The sequence below is a fragment of the Microcebus murinus genome, chromosome 18 (assembly GCF_040939455.1).
Source record: "Microcebus murinus isolate Inina chromosome 18, M.murinus_Inina_mat1.0, whole genome shotgun sequence".
Classification (NCBI taxonomy): Eukaryota; Metazoa; Chordata; class Mammalia; order Primates; family Cheirogaleidae; genus Microcebus; species Microcebus murinus.
The window spans coordinates 2,679,840-2,697,411 of NC_134121.1; the positions used below are offsets into that span (position 1 = coordinate 2,679,840).

At 48.4% G+C, this 17,572-nt stretch overlaps 1 protein-coding gene across 1 annotated transcript; it reads left to right on the forward strand.

Moving 5' to 3' along the window:
* Window positions 1-2,986: 2,986 nt before the first annotated feature.
* Window positions 2,987-17,029, forward strand: EIF4A3 (eukaryotic translation initiation factor 4A3). Its single transcript, XM_075994012.1, has 12 exons — window positions 2,987-3,220; window positions 5,796-5,868; window positions 6,891-6,957; window positions 7,717-7,779; window positions 8,393-8,525; window positions 8,745-8,825; window positions 11,768-11,909; window positions 12,320-12,458; window positions 13,068-13,183; window positions 16,328-16,435; window positions 16,534-16,661; window positions 16,784-17,029. Exons 1-12 carry the CDS (start codon window positions 3,052-3,054, stop codon window positions 16,798-16,800), a joined length of 1,236 nt encoding a protein of 411 aa, XP_075850127.1. The 5' UTR covers window positions 2,987-3,051; the 3' UTR covers window positions 16,801-17,029.
* The last annotated feature ends 543 nt before the right edge of the window (window positions 17,030-17,572 follow it).

Genomic DNA, 17,572 nt, shown 5'->3' on the forward strand with positions numbered 1-17,572 from the left:
TCCGTCCGGGACATCACCTCCTGCAGTGATGACTCAGGTGGACCCAGCCCAGCCGAGCAGCGCTGCCTGCGACCTCCTCCGCTACTGCAGACGCCAGTCACGCCAACCTTCTCCACCCTGACTCCCGCAGCCAACGTGGGCAGAAGAAAAGGGACAGGTTGGGTTCTGTCTGAGAGGTGGCAACTTCTGGGCTACTCCCATCTGGCCTGCAGCAATTGCCAGAGCCCATGATGCTCCTAGCTGGGCAGGACTGTGCCCGGTGTCCCTCCCTCTTGCTCTGGACGTCCACACAGTGAGCTAGACAGCAACTATTTACTCGACACCCACTGTGGGTCAGGGAAACAGCAGGGACTAAACAGACACAGCCCCTGCCCTCCTGCAGATTAGACCCCCTCCCCAAAATAGAAGCAGTGTGGGAAGTGAGGTGCCAAGACAGCAAGCAGCCGAGACAGAGCTTAACCGGCCTGTGCACCTTCAAGACCACCGGGAGGCCTCTTCTCTTGACCGAGGGGCCCAGGGAGGAAGAGCCCAGGCTCTATAAAGTCACTGTTCAGGGAACTCAGAGCTGGGCCTCTTTCTAGGCCTTGCTGTAGGGCACTTGAACTTCTCAGACCGGACCTTAATTTTTCCCTCAGTAAAAGAGATAAGACAAGATACATGTCTGTACCCATGTCACCATTACTTGGAATGGTGATTGAGATTTCTGATAAGAATTGAAGCATTAACCTGGAAGTTTAAGCAGGGAACTTGTGTACGGATAGCTGAGCAGGTGGTCGATTCTTGCTTTTCAAGTAGATGCCATGCACAGCATAGCACAGCTACGCAGAACAAATATTTTATTAACAAATAGGTTACATAACTAAGGCATGTTCTCAACATACATAACTTGACTAGACTGTAACTGCCTACTACACAAAACAAAATGAGGGTCTTTGAATCATACTGACACTTTAATTCAGTGAGCATCACATAGACCTTGTAAAAGCACGAACCATATTTTAATAGGGAAAAATCTCTTCTACTGAGACTTCTTTTTCTTGTGCACTTACCCACGGTCCCCTCTCCTACATAATAAAAACACAGGTCTTCCACAATCTCCTGCACTCCCTTCTAGCTCTGAGTTCTCCAAAGAGAGGACTTACACTCCTTATTGTCCCAGGGCTCCCTGGTGTCTAAGAAAAGAGGCCTCCTGGCCAGAGGTGGACAGGGCCATTACGCTTCACCCAGCACCACTCAGTCTCTGGCACCTCACCTCCCACAGTTTATATTGGGGGGAGGTCATCTCACCCAGTTAATCTCAAGGAGGGAGGGACCACGTCTGTTTATGCCCCATACTTTCCCTAGAGCATCCTTCACCCAGTGATTGTGCCGAGTCCCAGCTCCTGTCATTTGCGTGAACTCAGGGCTAAAAAGCTATTGGCTCTTCAAAAAGGGAAGAGGCTTCTAACATGAGTATTCAGACGTGGCATAAACAACATCACCAAGAAAATGGTGGAAAATGTGTAAAATGTTAGATCATCTACTCACAAAAACGTGGAGGAAAACCACAAGTCTAGGCAGACCATGAATAAGATTAAAACACTTTGAACAAGTGCAAGAGAGGCAATGATCCTTTTTGCACTTAGTAGAAGAGTGTAATAATTTAACACTAGCATTCTTAAAGTCAGTAATCCTCACTTTACTTTCCTCTCCCTTCCACCAAGTGTTAAGTGCATAGAGCAAGCAGTCCAGTACTTGAGTTAAAATTTTTTACAGTAGCCACATTTAAAAGACATAAAAAGAAACAGATGTAACTAGTTTAAAAAGCACATTTTATTTAGCCCAGTCTATCCACAATATTACCATTTCAACAAGCAACGTGAAAATGATCGATGAGATCGTGAGACAAAGTAGCAAACCTTAGAAAGTCGCGTCTGTTCCTTCCTACTTGCCCAGCACAATTTCGCAACCCCTGACTGTGACAGCGTACAGCTCTCTGGAGGGATGGCTTAAAGGCAAAACAGAATGCAGCACGTGTCACTTGCCCGCGTCGCTGTATTCCTTAAAAGATAAATGACCCCCGTCCTTGCTTCGTCCTACCCATAACACGATAATGTCCGGTGGGGCTAGAGGCGGCGCGTCCGTGCTCTGTGACCACACGTGCTCTCCCGCCCGCACCTCCACGTGCTCCAGCGTCGCCTTCGCCGCCGGCATCTAGCAGTGGGCGGGGGCCTGTGCCCGGCGGCCCTCCCCGAGGCTGTTCCGGACGGTGGGCCTGGGTCCACAGTCCTCGGCCAGACGGCTGCACAAAACCAACTTTAACTCTTTAAAAGCTTCATGCTTTTCCTTTAGTCGACGCGACACTCGGCGTCCTTGTCTAGCGCCGCGTCCCTGGCGTCCGCGGGCCACCGAGGGCGGGTCAGCACCTGCACGTCCAGGTCCCGGGCAGGCGTTCGGCCCCGCAAACCCGAACACGCCGGCGGCGGCGGCAGCCCGCAGGCACGCTCGCCCGCAGGCCCATCCTCCGGGCCGCAACTCCTCGCGGCGCTCCGCCGGCGGCCGCGGTGGCGGAGCCTTGGGCCCGCGCGCTCACCGACGCGGCCCGCCTGAGGGACGACGGAGCGACGGACTCTGGCCGCGGAACCGCCGGGGACCCCACGCCGGGCAGAGGCACCGCGCCCGGCCGTCAGCCTGCTCCCCCAGCTCCGGTTCGACATCCCGCCCGGCAAACAGACCACCTCCATCCGGGCGGAAGCATAAGTCTCATCCCTCCTACCGCCTCTGCACTCTATTTATGAGGCGGTTGGGGACCGCCCCTCGCGAGACCCCGCGGGAGCTCCACATCGCGCGAGAGCAGCAACACCAATCCTTTCCCGGAAACAAACGCCCTTTCCCCTCTCACGTGACGAGAAGCGCCCCGCCCCTCCCCTGGCGCGACCCCGGCGCATGCGCGCACGGACGCACGTCCGACGCTCGCGCGCGCGGTGACGTCAACCCCTCTTGGCGCCGGCGCCGCGGCGGAAACCGGAAGTAGGTCCGCGGCGCGCGCTCTGCTCTCAGCGGGTCGGAATCATGGCGGCCACGGCCACGATGGCGACCTCGGGCTCGGCGCGGAAGCGGCTGCTCAAAGAGGAAGACATGACCAAAGTAGAATTCGAGACCAGCGAGGAGGTGGACGTGACCCCCACGTTCGACACTATGGGCCTGCGGGAGGACCTGCTGCGCGGCATCTACGCCTACGGTCGGTGGGCGCGGGCCGCGGGGTGGGCCGGAGGCGCGGGCCGGATCGCGGGGCCCGGCCGGGGGTCGCCGGGCCAGGTTACTTACTGGTCCCTCAGCAGGGCCAGGGCCGAGGTCGGGGCTCGATGACGTGCGACCCTCGCCCCCGGCACCCGGTCGCCCCCTGATTCGCGTGGGTTCGTTCGGTGCCTGCTCCTGGTACAGGGAGGGTGCCGAGCTGGGTCCAGCGGGGGCTGCAAAGTCTTCCCGGTGCTTCGGGATCATTCGCTCAGCAAATAACTTTTGTATCTATTATTGGCTGTGGGCATTGGGGGATTAGCGGTAAACCAGACAGGTTCGTGCCGTTACGGCACGGAACGTACGTGCCGTTACGTTCTCCCAATTTTCTTTGGGAGAAGAACAACATAAAACCAAGGTTGCTTCGGGCAGCGGTTGTTGCTATGGAGAACACAAGGCGGGGTGGTTGAGTAGAATAGGACTTCGGGGAGGAGAGCATTAGTGGAGCAGATAGGCGAGGGGGCTGCCAGGAGGGGATGACATTTTAGTCGAGATCTGGACTGGGAGCCTGTTATGAGCAGAGGGAGGAGCAGTCAGGGCAGAGGAAACAGCTGGTGCCAGGGCCTTGCAACCCTTAGCCGGGTGCATTCCAGGAACAGAAAGAAGCTCCCTGTGGTGGAATTTTGGAGGGATAGGCAGGAGCCCAATTTACTGAAGAAACACGGTGATGAAGACTTGAACTTCATTTCTGAGTGCAGTGTAAAGCCACTCACTGGAGGGTGTTAACATCAAAGCAACATGATCAGACTTACAGTTACAGAGGTTATTCTGGGTGTCTGGACTTGGGGTGAGGTGAGGAAGGAGAAGAAGCAGAGAGATGAGTTGAGAGCTTTTGCTCTAGTCTCTGGGAGAGGCAACGGTGTTGCGTTTGAGATGGAGTACATAGGGCTCATGGTCTTGGCTGATGGATTGAATATGAGCGGCAGAGGAGGGAGGACTGGAGTGTGAGTTCTTGGTGCTCTGAGTAACTAGGTGGGTGCTGTCTGCTTAGGCAGGCAGCATGCCAGGGAGGCAGAATTGGGAGCTCTGCCTTGGTCTGTCTGAGAGGTCTGTGATCCATCCTGTTGGAGATGTTCTGCGGGCAGGTAGCCTGGGGAAAAGGTCAGGTTGGGGACGCAGGTGGGAATTATCAGCATTGATTATGTTTAATGCCTGGGACTGAGACATCTTTTATCCAACAGTTCTTGATGCTCAGACAGTTTAGACAAAGTGAAATGTAGTTGCTGAGGTAATGGCAGATGACTAGGAAGCACCGCAGCCGGGCCTCACTGAGGGGGACAGCCCCACCTGCCTTCTTGGCACCCAGGGCGTCCCTGCTCTAAGATACCTTTGTTGGTTTCACATTCATATACTTCATGACTAGTTTAAGTCATCTCTTATATTTACTCTTGTGTTAAGGTGAGAAATTGTGCTACATTTCTAAAAAGAGTACCAAAACACTAAAAGAGAATTTTGTACATAAAGTTTTATTTGACTGCTTGAAAAATACTTTTTTTTTTTTGAAACAGAGTCTCACTCTGTTGCCTGGGCTAGAGTGCCGTAGTGTCAGCCTAGCTCACAGCAACCTCAAACTCCTGGGCACAAGCGATCCTCCTGCCTCAGCCTCCTGAGTAGCTGGGACTACAGGCACGTGCTACCATGCCCGGCTAATTTTATACATATATATTTTTAGTTATGCAGCTAATTTCTTTCTATTTTTTTTTTTTTTTAGTAGAGACAGGGTCTCACTCTTGCTCGGGCTGATCTCGAACTCCCGAGCTCAAAGGATCCACCCGCCTCGGCCTCCCAGAGTACTAGAAATACAGGCGTGAGCCACCGCCCGGCCGAAAAATACTTTTTGTCCTTCAAAATAGTCTCATCCCTTGGTAGTAACTGCTGTGCAAGAAAGATAATATTGTAGTTAATGTAGCTGCAACCACACAGAACAGCGCTGGACACCGCACAATATAACCCAGCAGATTAGGTACAGTTGTAGACCACATGAGCAATGCATAGACTTAATGCTAGCTAATAGGGAAGAGCAGTGACTACAGTGCTACTGGCCTTTTTTTTTAATTTAAAAAGTGATGAACAAAAAATGTAGGCTGTCTGTGATATCATCGAACAATACAGACATAATTAGAGTAAAAAGCGAGCTTCTCCCCACCCTGCTCTTCTGCTGTAACCACCAATGACATTTGATGCCCATACTTCCAGAACCTGCGAGCCCCAGGGATTTTTTTTAAAAACAAAACTGGTGTCTATATATTATACAGTTTGATGTTCCTTTTACAGATATTATATGTTTCCAAATAATATCCCATATTAGTATAAAAATCCACTTTAGCCCAATTCATTGAGCCCCCCTGCGCCTTGAGCGCTTACAATGACAAACATTGGATTAGGCTAGGGGACGGGTTAGTATGGGTTGGTGGTTGAAAAAACAAAAACCATGTCTGCCTTTGAGAAGTTTATGGTATGTATGTGGTTTTAATGCTGTCGTCATGGTGAGAGCTGAATTTTTCTGTCTTGTCTTGCAGGTTTTGAAAAACCATCAGCAATCCAGCAGCGAGCTATCAAGCAGATAATTAAAGGGAGAGACGTCATCGCACAGTAAGTTGCCCCCTGTGCAGAGGGCAGCTAGACCTGCGGTGGGGAAGCATAGCACGGCTCAATGCATTGCAGGGACAGCTTTGTCTCCTCAGTTTCTGTACATACGGGCCCAGCTATTTCCTTGACATCAGCCATAGGATTATTTTTTCATTTTTGTGTTCTGTAGTATAAAAGGTTTTTTTTTGAGACAGAGTCTCGCTTTGCTGCCCAGGCTAGAGTGAGTGCCGTGGCGTCAGCCTAGCTCACAGCAACCTCAAACTCCTGGGCTCAAGCGATCCTCCTGCCTCAGCCTCCCCAGTAGCTGGGACTACAGGCATGAGCCACCATGCCTGGCTCATTTTTTCTATATATATTAGTTGTCCAATTAATTTCTTTCTATTTATAGTAGAGACGGGGTCTTGCTCTTGCTCAGGCTGGGACTACAGGCACGTGCTACCACCTTGCACGTATGACACAAGGTCAGGAGATTGCTCAACTCCTGACCTTGAGCGATCCACCCGCCTTGGCCTCCCAGAGTGCTAGGATTACAGGCGTGAGCCACCACGCCCGGCAAGGTTTTGTTTTATTTATTTATTTTTTTAGCCAGCTTTGCTTAGCTATCAGTCAACATGTGGAATTGTATATAATGCTCTTTTAATAGCTTTATTCCTCATTTGCCTGCTTTCTAAAAAGCCTCTTATAAAATTTTTTTAGAGGACAGTATCAGTTCAAAAATCATAGAAAAGAGTTTTATTTGCCTAAAAGAGAGTCCCTCTTTTTCTGTCACCTATAAAACACCTCTTGAAGTTACAGATTGTACGGCTCTATCGCCCCCAATGCAAAAGCCACGTTTACTGTCCTCGTGGAGATTTAGAAGTTGTGATGCTGTGCCTGAGTCCTACCCCTTGCAGTTAAGATGTTGTTGGGATGGGAGGAGGCATCTGCTTGGGAGAAGCAGCCCCGGTGCCTCTGGAGCGAGGTGCAGAGGGAACAGTGGCACAGGTCCCCCCTCTAAATCCCACTTACCCTGTTTTCTCAAATAGGTCTCAGTCTGGCACAGGCAAAACGGCCACATTCAGTATTTCAGTCCTTCAGTGCTTGGATATTCAGGTAATTTGCCACTCTTAAACTGCTCTTTAATTCTAGGATACACTTGCTTTTTCTTCTGTAATTATAGTGTTCGAAAAGCACAATTTTAAAATTTTTTTTTTTTTTTTGAGACAGTCTCACTCTGTTGCCCCGGCTAGAGTGCCGTGGCATCAGCCTAGCTCACAGCAACCTCTAACTCCTGGGCTCAAGAGATCCTCCTGCCTCAGCCTCCCGAGTAGCTGGGACTACAGGCATGTGCCACCATGCCCGGCTAATTTTTTCTATATATTTTAGTTGGCCAATTAATGTGTTTCTATTTTTAGTAGAGATGGGTTCTCGCTCTTGCTCAGGCTGATTTCAAACTCCTGACCTTGAGTGATCCGCCCGCCCTCAGCCTCCCAGAGTGCTAGGATTCCAGGCGTGAGCCACCACGCCTGGCCTAAAATTCTTTAGTTGTACTAACTTAAATATGTTAAGAAGACCTTAATTGCACATTAATATCTGAGCCGGCTAATACCCTCTCATAACTTTTTTTGTTTAAACTGATAATTTTTAAAAAAACTAGAGGAAATTTTTGTTGGCAAGCAAAAATCCTGACTGACATGTCGTGATTTTTGCTGGATTTGCAGTGTAAATGACATTAAGATTTGCTTACCTCTGTCAGAAATCAAAGTATGGTTAATGTGAGATGATATTTAAAGTAGATCTGGGTGTGAGTTTCTGGGGTCTCACCCTTGACAACACTGAGGATTCTTTTGTTCTGATTGACTGTTCCACCAGGTTCGTGAAACCCAGGCTCTGATCTTGGCCCCCACACGAGAGCTGGCTGTGCAGATCCAGAAGGTGAGGGCATTAGAGATGGCGGGTCCTGCTTGCAAGTGTCCTTTTGTGATTTAGTGTAAAACACCAGTTGGTTCACTTAATCTAACCTCGCTTTTCAGTTTCCTCAAAATTTTTTCCCTGATTTCTTAACATTTTGCTGTAAATCATTGTATATTACTTCGTGAATTGCTGGTTTGTGTTAAGTCATTTTTAATGTAGCTTTCAGTTTTCAGGGTTTTGCAGCCTTAGGAATGTGCTTTTTTCAACAACAACAACAAAATTCCTTTTAGTCAAAACAATTCTAATTGTTTTATACTTAGATGTTATCAATATATATTTTGGAAGGATGTAAAGGTGTTAATGTTATTGCTTTGGTAGATAGGGTTATAAAGTTTATGTATTCTTTTCTGTATATTAATATGTATTGCTTTTGTAATGAGAAACCAGCAAAATTAACTTCATTTTGGCAGAGAGAAGACTAGGAGGAGAATTGTGTGGTTTCATGCTATAAATAATGACATTAATAACGAATGGCGATCATCTTAAATTGAAATAGAAATGATCTCCATTTTTGGAAGATTCAGGTGTCTCTGACTTTATAATGCTCTGGACATGAACCTGGGTTTTGATTCAGGGCCTGCTTGCTCTCGGCGACTACATGAACGTCCAGTGCCACGCCTGCATCGGGGGCACCAATGTGGGCGAGGACATCAGGAAGCTGGATTACGGACAGCACGTGGTCGCAGGCACACCAGGGCGAGTCTTTGGTAAGCGCTTTTGTCTATAAAAATTGTGCTGCAAGTGGTGATTGTAAGCAGTGCTTAAGTCATACAGGACCGTTTTCAGTTTGGTGTGCTGCGGCGGTGGGTTTTTGCATCCGGGTCACTGGTGGGAGGGAAGGGAAGGTCCCTGACATGCTGCAAGGCCAGCCGGGACGGCCAGCTCAACAATTACAGGTGTAATTGTTTCAAAATCTAATTTTATAGACATGATTCGTCGAAGAAGTTTAAGGACACGAGCTATCAAGATGTTGGTTTTGGATGAGGCTGATGAAATGTTGAATAAAGGTATGAGTAATAAAAGAATTTTCTGTTGGCATAATTCTTCTTAAATTTTCACAGGATGAAGTTGAAATGTGTAGCTAATGGGAAGCGTTCTGAGTATGAGTAGTATTTTGTTTATGGAAAACCAGTTGTGCCTTGGGGGGTGATTATGAACATAAACTCCCTGGTTTGCTTTTTTATGGTGTGGGTTTGTGAGACCAGTAACAGCCAGGACAGCGGCATCCTGGCCCAGACTGGTGGAGCACGGTGCGCTGGTGGGTGGGCACAGCCGCGTCAGGTGCAGGGTTGAGACGGAGCCCTCCGGGACACCTGGCCTCGATGGATGGACATGCGTGCCAGTGAGTTTGTTTGGAAGCATAGAGCTTTCCTCGTGCGCACACGTTTGTCCTGTGAGCAGCATGGCTCTTCCCCTTCCCAGGCTACAAAGGACAGAAATGCCTCTGCATGTAATTAATTTTTTAAAAATACATACACAAAAAGTGGGTTTCTAAAAAACATTTTTTATTTATTTACTTAAAGCTCATCAAGTGTGACTAAATAGCAGTTATACAGAATTTAGGTAATACAGAAAAGTATGCTTCCGCCCACCTAAGGAAGAAACACCCCAAACCCGCTACCTAGAAATAGTGTCATTAACGTTAGATGAACCTTGTTCTAGACAGGTATGTAGAGGTGTGTGTGGAAAGCAGGTATGTGTGTGTACACATACACGTAGACTTCCCTCTGCGAAAGACGAGGACGTGACCATCCTTGCGGTACCTGCCAGCGTGGCTGGGTATGTGACTCTTTATACGCAAGTCCACATCCCTTTGTCCGGGCCCAGCCTTGGGCACATCTGTGACCTCGAGCAAGTCCAACTTCTGCCTCCTATTGTTTGCCTTCCACTGTTCTCCTGCAGGGTTCTCTGAACTCTTCTTAAAAAGTGGAGAGGATCAGTTATTAGCCACACAGACTTGTTTGCTTTGCTCTCAAAATAAGAAACCAGGGAGCCCAGCACTTAAGCTTGAATACATTTCAGTTCTCTTCACAGTGTTTCTGTTTTAAGTCTTTGTAAAATAGGAACTGTTCTTAAAGGAGGATGGTGTAGAGGTGAAGCATTTTGTTGCTTCTGACATTAACTCGTGACCTCCGTAACGCTAGTCGAGGTGAGCTGCTTGGCCTCTTAGGGTCTGGTGGAAGAAGAGCTGAGTGTCTGCGCCAGGCAGCCCTCCTTTCCTAGCAGAGGGTGACGCTGGCTTCCGTGGCCCGAGAGTGCTGCAGGTGACCATCTCCGTGCTGGCTTTACTCCGGGGACTCCCAGATGACAGACCCAGACTTAATTTCCTTGAGGTTTTTTTTCCTTTCCTGTGCCACCTTCAGTGGCCCCCTTCCTAAGCCTGTGTGGTCACATTCCCTGTGTACATCTGACTTTTCCCCTTCAAATCCAGGGCTTTGTCCTGCTCACTGCTCTCCTTTTCCGTACTTTTGCCGTCTGTTGTATGTCTCGTTAGTGTTTACCCAGAGTAGGGGAGAGCCTGCCACATGCCAGGCATTGGGGCCGTGAATGTGATGATGAAAGAAAGGTTCAGTAGTTGACTCAGCAGATGGGGACCGTCACTGGCAGCCTGGTCCAGAGGGCTGGTTGTCACGGGAGTCAGAAATGGCCAGAGGGGAGTCTTGAGTTGATGGAGGACAAGACCAGAGGGAGCCCAGGCTTTTTACAAATGCCTTTTATATAAGCATTATATAAGCAAATGTCATTATATAAGCAAATATATATTCATTGTAATGACATAATTTTTAAAAATAAAAATCAGAAAATGTGTGTCTGTAGACTTTTTTGTACACAGCTGTAGTTAACAAACTTGGAATCATTTTGTGTGTACTGTTTCATAAACTGCTTTTTAGTAAACTTACCTGTCCGTGATAAGAAAAATGCAACATTTTTTTGTGGCATTCGGTATACTCTGTTGTAGGGATGTTCTCCAATTTATATGGCCAGTTCTGTTTTATTGGTTGTCTGGGCTGTTTTCACTCTTAAAGATAGGATTTAGATGTATACTTTTTAGGTCTTTCATGTTCTCCCTAAAGGAGGACAGATATGTGAGGACCTCTAGGTGACAGCAGTTCCCTCGAATAGTGACCGGGCAGTGTCACCAGAATGGAGCGTGAGGTGGCCGGGTTGTGAAGCGAGGATTTTGCTTCTGAGCAGCAACCAGCAGCACACGTGGAGAACCCCCTGGGGTCATTTTCCTCGGTCTCGGGTTCCTGAATAGCTTCTGAGGTGCCCAGAAGCTAGTGCTCGGGCTGCTTCTCATCCTGAGCTTGGAGACCCCTGCCCTGCCCCGTCCCATGCACCTGTCTGGGGCCCAATGTGAAGGTTCCGCTCCTCGGTCAAGTTAAAGGTTCAGTTCCCACAAAGCACTCAGTAGAGTCACTTTTGCATCTGAGGACGCCATTGGTAGTGAGTGGCTCTTGGGCTCCTGTCCCTTAGGGCGGAGGTTCTCCAACAGAGGTCTCCAGACCAGCGCATCTGTGTCCCCTGGGACTTGGTGGAGATGCGGATTTGGGCTCCATGGTTTCCAGGGTGGGAACCGAGTGTGGCAGATGCAGCCACACTGCGTGCAAATCCTCACAGGGCAGCAGCAGGTGGCACCAAGTCGCGCCTGCCCTGGGGGCTTCTGGGTTGTGGGTGACTTGGGGCTGGTGTTTCCATCGCTTTTGATATGTGGTATCCAGGACTCGGGGTGGGCCCATGGTCTCCACAGAACCTCAGATTAAGGACGTACCCAGGAGAAACCCAGTTCCCTCAACCAGCAAACTCCCGGTCGGTGGAGAGTGGGGTAGAGAGGGTGTGTGGATCTGCCTGCTTCTGCAGCACGGAGGGTCCTGTCAGCTGGGCCGGGCAGCTTCTGTTCCCTCGCGTGCAGCCGTAAACAGCCCCTGGTGTCTTGCTTCTCCTCCAGGTTTTAAAGAACAGATTTATGACGTGTACAGGTACCTGCCTCCGGCCACGCAGGTGGTCCTTATCAGTGCCACGCTGCCCCACGAAATCCTGGAGATGACCAACAAGTTCATGACGGACCCAATCCGCATCCTGGTAAAACGGTAAGAGTGCCCTCTTCTCAGGTGTTACTGAAATATTGGGTTGCATCTGTAAGAGGGTTTAAAACATGAAAATTCTTCCTAATTTCCTTTTTTGAAAAATAAGCGATTATAACACTCTTTCTCCTTTGACCAAGTAATTCCAAATTTAAAAATTAGCTTCCAGTATTTAGTTATCAGTGTGTTTTGTTTAGAGCCATACTCGAGGTGGTGCAAATTGTGAATAGGCAGGTCCAGAGCAGGGGCCTGTGTGGCGGCAGTAGGGACAGGACAGGACTGTGGCTGGGACAGGTAGGCGACCCGTGGCAAAGCTGTGGGCGATGGCGGCGTGGCCCTCCCCAGAGGGCCCTAGCTCGTCCTCGAGTCCCGGTCGGAAGGGTGCGAGTGTAACAGGCTGTGTCTTTGTCCGCCAGTGATGAGTTGACTTTGGAAGGCATCAAACAGTTTTTTGTGGCAGTGGAAAGAGAAGAGTGGAAGTTTGACACCCTGTGTGATCTCTACGACACACTGACCATCACGCAAGCGGTCATCTTCTGTAACACCAAGAGGAAGGTACGCTGCCTCTTCATTTGTCTGATGATGTTTTAGGGAAATGGAAGATTGAGTCTCTTAATGGCTTAGATCAAGTTTTTTCTGGGGAGGACCAATAATACATATTAGGCTCTCTGGGTGCAGTCTTTGTTGGAAAAGCGATCGTAGGCAGTAATCAAAGGAACGCGCATGGCTGTGTCCCTGTAAAGCTTGATTTACAAAAATATTGATGTTGATGTTGGTCCCATCCCTAAAGGTTCACGTTTGATTGGTGTAAGGTGGGCAGCCCCAGCAGTTTCAGCTCCCCAGGGGAGGCGCGACTGAGAACCTCCTGCCGCTTTCCTGGAAAGGGAAAAGGAGTTGGACTGTGTTCTCACGAGACTTAAATTTAAATGAGAATAATCAGACATGCCCTCCCCCACAAAAGAATTGCTATATGGAACAAATGAATTAATGGAGTTTTGTGAGTGAGCCCCAGTATTTGCTGGGCAAAGGTGAGTTTTCTGCACATGCAGTGAAGATTGGTCTGAGTTGGGAGAAGCTGCCTCAGGAGTGTTCATACTGCTTCTGCAAACCGAAATAAAGCCCTGAATACGCAGCGTCCAGTAGCATCTCTGATCCGATTTGTAGGTTGACTGGCTGACGGAGAAGATGAGAGAAGCCAATTTCACCGTGTCCTCGATGCACGGAGACATGCCGCAGAAGGAGCGCGAGTCCATCATGAAGGAGTTCCGGTCCGGCGCCAGGTCAGTCGGCTGCGCTCTGGCGCCGGTTCCGGGTGCGCACGTCCCGGGTGCCTCGCTGTGTTCAGCTCACGCGCACTGCCCCAGTCCCACTGCCCCAAAACCCTGGGGGACGCTGCTCCCTCCTCTCACGGCTGAGGCTCGGGGAGAGCAGGTGACCCTGTAGAAAGGGGAGAACCCCATGTTCCTGTGCGACATCAGGTCGGGGAGATGAGTGGCCTGAACCGGCTAGGTTGTGTGCCTCATCTAGAAGTGTATTTCACTTCCAAGTAAATGGGGGTTTTCTGTTCATCTTTTTGTGATTAGTTCTTAGTTTAATTCCACAGTGGTCAGAGAACGTGCTTTGTGAGCTTTGAACTTTATTCCAACTTGCTCTGTGGCCCAGCTAACGGCCGGCGGGGAAGGCGTGCGGGTGGGGAGGGCGCCCGGTGTGCTCACGCAGGACACACCCGTTAGGATTGGCTGCTGGTTGTGCTCTCAGTTCCTCTGCATTCTCACGGTTTTCTTCCCTGCATGGCCAGTGCTGAGAGTGGGTAGACAAGGTCATCCTCTGCGTGGTTCTGTTTTTGCTTTACTTAGTCCGAGACTACATGTAATTGTAGAATTATGGTATCTGAAGAATTTAGCTTATCGTTGAAGTGTCTTTATCTGTGGCAATCCTTTTTGTCCTAAAACCTGCTCATCTGCTGGAGCCACACAGCTTTGCTTTGGGTGGTGTTCACTTAGCACATGTGCTCATCTTTTTACGTTCCTTCCGTATCCTTACGTTTTAGGTGTATTTCTTGGAAACAGAGTTTTGCGTTTTTGTTTTGGTCTAATAATTATAATAGTTATCTTCTAATTGGAGCATTTATTCTTGTTTCATTTACTGTAAATACTGATTAACAGTGGTGTTGCACAACAGCATTTTGGTCGGTGGTGGACTGCATATGGGATCGTGGTCCCTAAGATCATATAATACTGTGTCTCCAGACCTTTTCTGTGTTTAGATGCACGGATACTTCCCGTCGGGTTTCTGTTGCTATGGTGATCAGCGCCGCAGCGCGGGAGCAGTGGGCTGTAGCGCACAGTCCACGCTGTGGTAGGCTCTGCCGTCGGGCTCGTGTCAGTACACCGTGTGATCACACGGCGTCAAAATCGCCTAACGGCACGTTTCTTACAACCCATCCCCATCGTTAACCGACCTGTGATTATTTGGTTTTAAATTGACCGTCTCATAAGTGCATTTGTTATACTTTTTCTGTGGTTCCTTTTTTCCCTATTCCTTTTCCCTCTTTCTTATTTTGGAAGATGTGTATGTTTTCATATTATGTAGTAGCTGCCCTATAGCTGTGACATATTGTCTCTGTTCTCTATCATTAATTGGTACTTTCACTGTCTTTCTAGACATGCAAGGACCTGGAAGCACTAACTTCATTTATCCCCCAAACTTAGTGTTGCCATGTATTTCGATTTATTTCTAAGCCCACAAGACATTTTCATTTGCAATAACAGCACTCATTTAGATCCATATTGGCCGTGTTGGTTACTCTCCTCTTTCCCTTCATCTCTGAACTTCCAGCTGGGATGAATTTCCTTCTGCCTGAAGAATATCTGTTATATTTATGTTGACTTGGGTCTGCTGGTGATAATCATCTGTTTTAATTTGTCTGAAAATGTCTACTCCACTCTGAAATATCTCCTTCAGGTGTCTTGAAGGGGGTGCTTGCTGAGAGAGAGTTCTGGGTTGGAGGTCGGTTCCATGGCGCAGTTCACTGGGCCTGGGCTGCCACTGCTGCTGTCGGGAGGTCAGCTGCCAGTCTAAGTGTTCCTTCAGAAACAATGTCTTTTTGTAGGATGGTTTGTTTTTCTTTGTGTTTTGTTTTCATCAGTGTTTACCCTGGTATGTCTAGTGTGGATTTAGTTTTCTGTCTCTTGTTGGCATTTGTAGGACTTCTGGATTCTCTCAGCCTTAGCATTTCAAATCCTCTCCAGCCCCGCTCTTTCTCTCCTGTCCCTCTGGGACTCTGGGTGTGTGTGGTGTGCTAGCAGGGACATCTCTCCCATGCTTTGAACTTCTGTCTCCTGTTCTCCTGTTCCTTAATACTCTAATGACTCTGGACTAGTGGTGTCCAATAGAATAGAAGTCAAGCTACATGTGTAATTTTAAAATTTCTAGTAGCCACATTAAAACAGGTAAAAAGAAACAGGTGAAGTTTATTTGTTTGTGTGTGTGTTTTAAGAGACAGGGTCTTGCTCTGTCACCCAGGCTGGAGTGCAGTGGCATGATCGTAACTCACTGCAGCCTCGAACTCCTGGGCTCAAGCAATCCTCCTGCCTCAGCCTCCTGAGTGCTGGGTCTACAGGCACCTGCCACTACACCCAGCTAAATTTTTTATTTTTTTGTAGAGATGGGGCCACTGTGTTGCCCAGGCTGGTCTTAAACTCCTGGGCTCAAGTGATCCTCCCAGCTGGGCCTCCCAATGTGCTGGGATTACAGGCGTGAGCCACCATGCCTGGCCTCTATTCTTAATAATGTATTTTATTAAGATATTATATAATTTCAGTGTAATTAGTATTAAAATATTTATGAGATTCTTTACATTCCTTTTCTGTACTAAGTCTTCAAAATCTAGTGTGTATTCTGCAGTTACGCAGATCTCACTTCAGACCAGCCACGTTGCAGGTTCTCAGTGGGCAAGTGGGGCCCTGACCTCCGTGGCAGACGGCACAGCTCTGCACTGTGTCAGACTCCAAGGTGAAGGGGAGTGGTCTGGGTCACATTTCAGATTTGAAAACAGTACAGCCACTGAACCAGAATCAGTGAGGTTACTCTTAATTGATATTTTGGTAGGCAAAAATAAAATATTTTTCCCAATTACTGGGACTGGTCTGGGAATGACTTTAAACAAATTAAATGTTGTATGGTAAAAGATACCTAATTTTTTTTATCTAGTGGAACACATGACCTAAGTAAATAGACTAGCTGGCCCTGAGCAGGTCTTTCTGGTGCTGCCCTAGCACTTTGCGTTTGCAGACGGGCTGCGTGAGGGGTGATCGCTGTGTTTTGGACGCATAGTCCAGGTTTGTTTACAATTAGTATTGGAAGCAGGTCCAGTCTGCTTTTAAGACAAAGGTGACTGACTCCGGTACCCCCTCCTGTTGCAGCCGAGTGCTCATCTCCACAGACGTCTGGGCCCGGGGCTTGGATGTCCCGCAGGTGTCCCTCATCATTAACTACGACCTGCCCAATAACAGAGAGCTGTACATACACAGGTAGGGCCGCAAGTTTTTCATTGGTTTCACTTTTGTTGATACATTTGCTAAGTCTTTTTTGCTATATTTACTAAAGTAATTTTGTTTTATTCCTGAAGAATTGGGAGATCAGGTCGATATGGTCGAAAGGGTGTGGCCATTAATTTTGTAAAGAACGATGACATCCGCATCCTCCGGGATATTGAGCAGTACTACTCCACTCAGATTGATGAAATGCCTATGAACGGTAAGAAATATCTTGTTCTTATTTGTTTTTGTTCATTTGAGAAGTCTAGTGTGCACCCTTAAATTTGCGAGCTTTCATTTTGTTTGTATTTTCTCTCAATCACTATCTTTTTTCACTTTCAGTTGCCGATCTGATCTGAAGAAACAGTCCCACTGCGCTGTAGATGTGTTGGAGGTGGCTCACGTATTTTGTAGTCCTGTTTGGAAACACTTAGGGTCAGCTTCCATTAAAGGGGTTTATGTGAAATCTCTTCTCAGAGCGCCCCCAGGAAAAGCTCCAGGCTGCTGCTGCTGACTTTTCTTATCCACATGTAAATAATGCATTGCTGCAAGTCTTTTTCATTAAACATTTAAAACTTTTGCCATGAACTCTAGTTTATATTTTTTAAGGTACATCCACCTTTTCTGGTGATTTGCCGTGTAGTCTTGGGCAGGTCATTTCATTCCATTTCTAATCTTTCAAATGGAAATGGTCAACTGCCTGGCTTCTCCCTTTCCCAGCTGGGTTGGGATAATCTCAGTTTCCAGGCTTGGGGGAGCTTAGAAATATTTTGAAGTTTATCAGGTGATTGCAGCATAAGGCACGTGGATGTGTAGTTTATGAACGGAACAGACTTTCCTCTGACCAGAGCCATGACTGGGTCCTTGCCGCTCAGTATGGCTGCAGCCCAGCCGCGCCACCAGGACTGGGTTGAAGTGCAGTGGCTCTGCCCTGCCCAGCTGGGGGACAGCTCGTGGTTAACAAGACCCGGTGAGGCCGTACCTGCCTGTGTGAGAGGCCCAGGTGGCTTCACGAGTTCCTGGCAAAGAGTGATTATGCAGGAACCAGGTACAGGTGTGTTGGGGGCAGTTACTCAGCAGCAGCAGCAATGACACCACCCACCACGGCCGGTGCCCGGCAGCAGTGCACGT